This window comes from Egretta garzetta, unplaced genomic scaffold, assembly GCF_000687185.1.
Source record: "Egretta garzetta isolate BGI_Z169 unplaced genomic scaffold, ASM68718v1 scaffold200, whole genome shotgun sequence".
Taxonomy (NCBI): Eukaryota; Metazoa; Chordata; class Aves; order Pelecaniformes; family Ardeidae; genus Egretta; species Egretta garzetta.
This window is the reverse complement of record NW_009258379.1, coordinates 627,622-635,347: the sequence shown is the minus strand read 5'-3', so window position 1 is coordinate 635,347 and position 7,726 is coordinate 627,622. Positions and strand designations below refer to the sequence as shown.

Sequence of the window (7,726 nt, the reverse complement as noted above, 5' to 3'; positions counted from 1 at the left end):
TACATCGCAGCGCTTCAAGTTCAACTAGGCAAAACCATGTAACCTAATACTTTGGAATATTATTCCTAGCTAGACTAAAAGGAAGTGCCTATTCTCAATTTTTCAAATAATATCACAAGTACTACAGAGATTCTGCAAGTTTTATTTTCGTATAAAACGCATGAAACATTCATTCTTTGACTTAACACTTCATACGTGAAGATGGCAAGATGAAAGAAACATTTTTACCGAGTGCGCACTGGTTTGATTCACCCTCTTGAAAGACTCAGAAAAAAGTGACCCGGGAGGCTGTGACGATGTTAAATTTCTGTTTGTAAAGCACGAGAGAAACCAGCGCGTGTTATTGGCGTGCGCCAAGCCCGTGTTTCCAGTTCATTTACTGTTACCAGGAAAAATAAAAAAACCCCCAATATAGAGAAGCTCCGGGTTGTATTTCTTTGAACAGATTTCTTACAGCATTTCTACGCTACAGCCAGTCTTCGGAGTTCATCACCTGAGCACACGCCATGCCTGGAATCCTGTAACCACTGACATTTTTATCAACTTTTTCGTAAACTTTTAGCAGAAAACACCTATGAACTGAAGACACTCTCTGCTTCACAGCAAATACTCTTTGAAATCATACTAATACAACTAGAACGCAACGAGCATCAAGCGGATCCCTACTTTACAAAGCACAGCGCGCGGGCGCGTTGCCGTTCAACGCTGCGGTACGGGGCTATGAGCATTTCTGCCCACAGAACCCTGCCCCTGAGGGAACAGGAGTTTTCAGCAAGCGCGTTCCCCACTTGCGTCGCAGGCCAATCGCCGTTACCAGGACTGCAAGTCACCTGGAAACAGGACAAGATTTAAAGCAAGGGGGCGGGGGAAGTAACATTACCTTTTTCACATTTATCTTCTGATGTATTCGCCAGAAGCGGTGCAGTAAGAACGTGCATACAATGGTTGTAGAAGAAATTAAGAAATTCACTTTTTTCTGTTTTCTAAAAGAAATACAGCTGCATTAGGCACTCGCATTTGTATACTCCCTTTTAAATAAGAAAGAGCAGCAACATAAGAGACAGCCTACAAATAATTCCATCAACTCTTTTTGGTTGGTCCCGCAACATTATCTTCACTCAGGTAAGAGATACTTCTTTATTTTGGGAAGAGATCCGAGACCCATCGGACCAACCTAGCCATCACCAAAACCCCCACGGGCCCACACATGCCACTGCACTGAAGCACAGGACTGCTTAGTTTAACACACGCTTGCCCAATGCCACACACACCTTTTACTACCAAAAGTTAATGGAAATTTTAGCCTATTTTTTAAGCTTGTTTAAATTCAGTATCAACTATCCACACCACCATCAAAAAAGAATAAAAATATAATTTTTTTTAATCCTCTGACCACAATAACAGCAATAAATACCAGGCTTTTAATTTTGCTGAGACAGTAAAGCGTCTTTACCCCTTTGTATTTTCTTACATTAGCTGTGGCCAACATATTCTCTGGATCTATCAGAGTACGCAAGAGCCCCATTAACTGAACAGCTCCCCCAAGTTCGGGGTCAGTATCGCAGATCATCTGCTCAATGACCACATTGATGAGGAGGATATCCTGCAAAAAAACCCAGACAAACAAACACACCACAAAGTAATTAGACACAGTTTCAGTAGCAGAGTGATTTCCCTAGTTTCCATATTAGGCCCCGTGTCCGTCCGTCCCGTCCCCCCCCCTTTTTATTTTTTTTGTAAATTTAAGTGGAACAGAACAAGTGAGCGCTGCATTTAGACCCCGGAGTTCTGCCAAGCACAACCCTCCTCACCTAAATTCACTGTTCGGCAGACCCACAGTCTTGTTCCTGGAAACACACCCAACACCAACATGCTCAGAAATTTTTGTATCTTCCATCCACTTTTTCCTATGTTTCTAGTATCTACATTTTAGGGCTAACTGCATCCCAAATTCTGGAGAGGTTTGTTTTGCTGGCTTTTCTTCCCGTTTGCTCTAAAACTAGTACATTCAACAAACTCCCAAACACTTTTGCTTACATCATCACTCTGCTGGGCCTCTTGCATTACAAATTCTCGGACCATGGATGGACTAAATTCTACTAGATAAGAAAATATATCTGTAGCAGCAGATCTAACTTGCAGATCATCCATTCCCTATTAAAAAGAAGAGATCAGTTCATCACATTTGTTTTTATTATCGAGTAAAGCTGCAAAGAATATGGAGTTACAAGTTTTGAGAACATTTTATTACAAAAGTTTCTGTGAAAGACACAGCAATACAGTTACAGAAAAAAACCCCACCAAACAGCAAAATCTTTTCCCCGCTATTTACCTCCTTTAGCAAGAATGCAAGGATTTCTGTGAATTTGATAGCCCTAATTTAGGCAGTAAACGTTTATATCATGCTTTTTGCCGGAATATCTAAGACGCTAATATGCTGTCCCTGTTACCCACAGTTTATTGATTTCATACAAAAGGACCAAGTGTACAAATCAATTTGTAAAAAAAGTTTCTGTACTCATTTATAGTCAACAAGAATTGGTAATTTTCCCTTACAGTGTGCAATTTTCTCTGATAACTGTACAGTTTCTAAGCCTAAAACATTAACGTAACAGGAAACAGCTGGACTGGTCTAGCCCTGGAAAAGAACAGTAAGATTGGGGTTCATCTGATCACCAAACATCTACGTGACTTTTATGTTTTACTAACAGTTGGTGTATCATAGAATCATAGAATGTTTTGGGTTGGAAGGGACCCCTAGAGGTCATCTAGTCCAACCCCCCCGCAGGAGCAGGGACACCGCTTTGGTAAATTCACAGGTTTTTATCCTAGAATATAAAACCCCCCTGAATTCCAAGTGTCTGCAGGGGGCGGGGGAAGTAACATTACCTTTTTCACATTTATCTTCTGATGTATTCGCCAGAAGCGGTGCAGTAAGAACGTGCATACAATGGTTGTAGAAGAAATTAAGAAATTCACTTTTTTCTGTTTTCTAAAAGAAATACAGCTGCATTAGGCACTCGCATTTGTATACTCCCTTTTAAATAAGAAAGAGCAGCAACATAAGAGACAGCCTACAAATAATTCCATCAACTCTTTTTGGTTGGTCCCGCAACATTATCTTCACTCAGGTAAGAGATACTTCTTTATTTTGGGAAGAGATCCGAGACCCATCGGACCAACCTAGCCATCACCAAAACCCCCACGGGCCCACACATGCCACTGCACTGAAGCACAGGACTGCTTAGTTTAACACACGCTTGCCCAATGCCACACACACCTTTTACTACCAGAAGTTAATGGAAATTTTAGCCTATTTTTTAAGCTTGTTTAAATTCAGTATCAACTATCCACACCACCATCAAAAAAGAATAAAAATATAATTTTTTTTAATCCTCTGACCACAATAACAGCAATAAATACCAGGCTTTTAATTTTGCTGAGACAGTAAAGCGTCTTTACCCCTTTGTATTTTCTTACATTAGCTGTGGCCAACATATTCTCTGGATCTATCAGAGTACGCAAGAGCCCCATTAACTGAACAGCTCCCCCAAGTTCGGGGTCAGTATCGCAGATCATCTGCTCAATGACCACATTGATGAGGAGGATATCCTGCAAAAAAACCCAGACAAACAAACACACCACAAAGTAATTAGACACAGTTTCAGTAGCAGAGTGATTTCCCTAGTTTCCATATTAGGCCCCGTGTCCGTCCGTCCCGTCCCCCCCCCTTTTTATTTTTTTTGTAAATTTAAGTGGAACAGAACAAGTGAGCGCTGCATTTAGACCCCGGAGTTCTGCCAAGCACAACCCTCCTCACCTAAATTCACTGTTCGGCAGACCCACAGTCTTGTTCCTGGAAACACACCCAACACCAACATGCTCAGAAATTTTTGTATCTTCCATCCACTTTTTCCTATGTTTCTAGTATCTACATTTTAGGGCTAACTGCATCCCAAATTCTGGAGAGGTTTGTTTTGCTGGCTTTTCTTCCCGTTTGCTCTAAAACTAGTACATTCAACAAACTCCCAAACACTTTTGCTTACATCATCACTCTGCTGGGCCTCTTGCATTACAAATTCTCGGACCATGGATGGACTAAATTCTACTAGATAAGAAAATATATCTGTAGCAGCAGATCTAACTTGCAGATCATCCATTCCCTATTAAAAAGAAGAGATCAGTTCATCACATTTGTTTTTATTATCGAGTAAAGCTGCAAAGAATATGGAGTTACAAGTTTTGAGAACATTTTATTACAAAAGTTTCTGTGAAAGACACAGCAATACAGTTACAGAAAAAAACCCCACCAAACAGCAAAATCTTTTCCCCGCTATTTACCTCCTTTAGCAAGAATGCAAGGATTTCTGTGAATTTGATAGCCCTAATTTAGGCAGTAAACGTTTATATCATGCTTTTTGCCGGAATATCTAAGACGCTAATATGCTGTCCCTGTTACCCACAGTTTATTGATTTCATACAAAAGGACCAAGTGTACAAATCAATTTGTAAAAAAAGTTTCTGTACTCATTTATAGTCAACAAGAATTGGTAATTTTCCCTTACAGTGTGCAATTTTCTCTGATAACTGTACAGTTTCTAAGCCTAAAACATTAACGTAACAGGAAACAGCTGGACTGGTCTAGCCCTGGAAAAGAACAGTAAGATTGGGGTTCATCTGATCACCAAACATCTACGTGACTTTTATGTTTTACTAACAGTTGGTGTATCATAGAATCATAGAATGTTTTGGGTTGGAAGGGACCCCTAGAGGTCATCTAGTCCAACCCCCCCGCAGGAGCAGGGACACCGCTTTGGTAAATTCACAGGTTTTTATCCTAGAATATAAAACCCCCCTGAATTCCAAGTGTCTGCATAACAGCAGCACTGACGTACGGATCGCAATGGTCAGGCAGCAACAGCTGCTTCAACCAAAGGAGTGAAAAAAAAAAATATTGTGTTTTCACATTGCTGGTTAAGATAGATTAATCTGCTTTATACCTCTGAAAAGGCAGGATTACATGATCTTTTGGATAGCAACAAGCTAACAGTTCAAGATTATCTAAAAATACTTATTTGGCACTGTTCCAACAATAGAAAAAAAAAAAATCAAGCTGTCACATGAAAAAGAATACCTTTCAATTTTTACACTCTGCTGTCAAAAGGACTGCATTTACCACAGACTTCTCCATCATGTAAAAAGAAGTAAAACCAGTAACAGCAATAAAGTTTGGCTACTTCAGCAAACTGGGGGCACCTTTTGAATCCTGAACGTTACAGTAAGCTTCGACTTTCAGCAGAACAAAGCCACCCAAACTTACACAAAGGTGCTTAGCAGATCTGAGGAGGTTAATGGCTGTGGGGTTGGTTTTTTTTTTTTCTTTCATTAAAATCAGCGTTAATTTTCACTTACCATTACAATTTCAAGAGCTGGAAGAATTCCCAACTTTGCCAAAGTTTTGAAAAATGCATCTCTGTTCTGAGGTTGTAACGTCTGAGAAAACGCGCAGAATTCCTTGAAGAAGTTAACCTGTATCGTATAGGACAAAATAACTTCAGGCGTGTTTGATCCAGAGAACTCTCTGAAAGTAGGAAACTGTTACAATTTGTGTCAGAGTTTGCGTACTGGCTGGTACAGGCCTTCCTAGAAAATGGTATTAGTCTAGTCCTTTCTCCTCCAACAACATCAACAAAGGAAAGCAAAAGAAAGTAAAACCAAACAAATTTAAGAGGCTGAAATTTACCTCAGAAAGAGACACAGGCACCTCGTGGCTATGTTATCACATCTAGCACGTGAAAGATTTACACTCCTGCCCGGTGTGTGCCTTTTGTTTGAAAGAACAGCGATGTTTCCCTTGCTAAAAGCAAGATTTTAACAAGGCAATTTAAGCTGATAAATGTATTCAAGGATAAATAATATCTGTAATAATATATATTAAGGGACTACTGGTAATCCTCAGTCACAGGACTTAAAGACCTTTCTAAGTAAGTGAAGTAGAGTGAAAAAAGCAGTGTTTACATGACAAATATAAGCGATGGGGTGTGTTGAGAAGTACTTGGAAGAAAGCGTACCTCTGAGTCTAGGATGTCAGCTGAGCACTAGTACTTTCTCAACAATAAAATAATTATTTAGAACAAATAAATCAGAGTTTACCTTGCAAGAAATATTTTTGTAGTGCATACATAAACGAAGACTGAGCTACACTGGAAGTTATTCTAGGGTTACCGAAAGACCTGAATGACTGCAGAACACTTTCAAGATCTCGACTTAATCTTTCAAGTTTAAAGCATTCAAAAAACTACCCAGACCACTGACTTACCAGTTCACATCGTTTGTCATCATCCGTAGCTTCATCTGTTAATTGTGCAAAAACTTCGGACAAAAATTTCTCGTCTTCCTGCGTTAACACATAAGAAGAATATGACTTACACGATGCACCTTAAAAGTTAAAACATGGATCTTTATTGGATCCCGCACTCAAAGTCAAACTCAATTTAAACTTAACTGCGATGCTTAATTACAAACAAAACCCCCACGTGTTAGTAGATCTGGTAGATGAGCGCGTGGTTTATTTCCCCTCCACACCTACATTATTTTATCACCAGCAAGGGAAATGCAAGAGTACGCATTCAGGAGGATCACTTCTAGTGTGGCGTTTCAGGTCTCATTCTGTGCAGCGGAAGCAGGTCCAGGAGACCAGAACCATACGTTAAGCTGAGCACAGGTGAGGATTACTAACCCAGGACATCTCCCTTCCTTCGCTCGCCACGCCTGTAGTTTACAGCTCTGCCCTGCCCCACACGCTGGCTGGATCATTGCCTCACCCCCCTGTGCATCAGAATGACAGAAAGCGAGGGTCTTTGTGCCGGGCTCCCCCCCAGCCCCGTGTGGGTAACCTGCCGGGGAGGCAGCCTGTACGCTTCTACGCCAGAAACTGCCAATCGAGATCACAATTTTTACCATGCTGCATCTGCGCTGCTCGCACTACGCGGTTACCATCACCCGTGTATCAGTTATCCTCCTTCGGATCTGCAGCACTGCGAAGGTTTTTCCAGCCCGCCTATGCGCGGGTGACTGGATTAAGGCATCACGAGTTTGCTGCAGCCAGCTCCCCGTTAGCCTTGCCCTCAATCAAACAAGCTCCCCCCCTTGCAGAAGTTCAGCTTTTCCAATCCGGGAAACTTTTTTTTGTGTATTATATGCTTTTCATATTCAGATCTTCCACTACCACGAGATATTTAAGCATATATAGGACAACATTTCACTTCTTGTTAAGCATTTCAGTTACACCATTGCTTAATACTCAAGAGGCACAAAAGAAAACCAGGGTGATCATCATCATCATCTCCTCTCAACCCCTTGGGCACTCTCTGCCCAATCTGTGCATTGATTTCTCTGCACTCCTTCCCATGGAACATAGCGTTGGCATTCTCTCAAACCAAATGTCTCTGTTTCCTTTTAAACACACTATAAATCTTAAAGCGAACAGTAACATTACGCTACAAGCATCACAAAATTATGCATCACTGTACCCATTCAATTCTATAAACTTTACTTGTGCACTGAACGAACACGAACGGAATAGCAGCATTCCAATAAATATATACAAACATTACATGGCATAACGTAGAGGGTGCTTACTTCTCTATTATTCTGTGTGCTGTCGCTAAAATCTAAGTGCTTTATTAGGCTAACATAATACAGAATTTTCACAGTTACAGGAATG

At 40.7% G+C, this 7,726-nt stretch overlaps 1 protein-coding gene across 1 annotated transcript in view; it reads right to left on the bottom strand.

The window, feature by feature from the left end:
* Positions 1 to 7,726, bottom strand: part of PPP4R3B (protein phosphatase 4 regulatory subunit 3B) — a gene marked incomplete at its 5' end in the record, with an annotated part of 33,269 nt that overhangs the window by 6,671 nt on the left and 18,872 nt on the right. Inside the window, 5 exons of the mRNA XM_035896305.1 lie at positions 2,890 to 2,992; positions 3,481 to 3,612; positions 4,047 to 4,163; positions 5,413 to 5,529; positions 6,320 to 6,397. Of these exons, the coding sequence (XP_035752198.1) occupies positions 2,890 to 2,992; positions 3,481 to 3,612; positions 4,047 to 4,163; positions 5,413 to 5,529; positions 6,320 to 6,397 (547 nt within the window). The remainder of the gene's footprint in view (positions 1 to 2,889; positions 2,993 to 3,480; positions 3,613 to 4,046; positions 4,164 to 5,412; positions 5,530 to 6,319; positions 6,398 to 7,726) is intronic.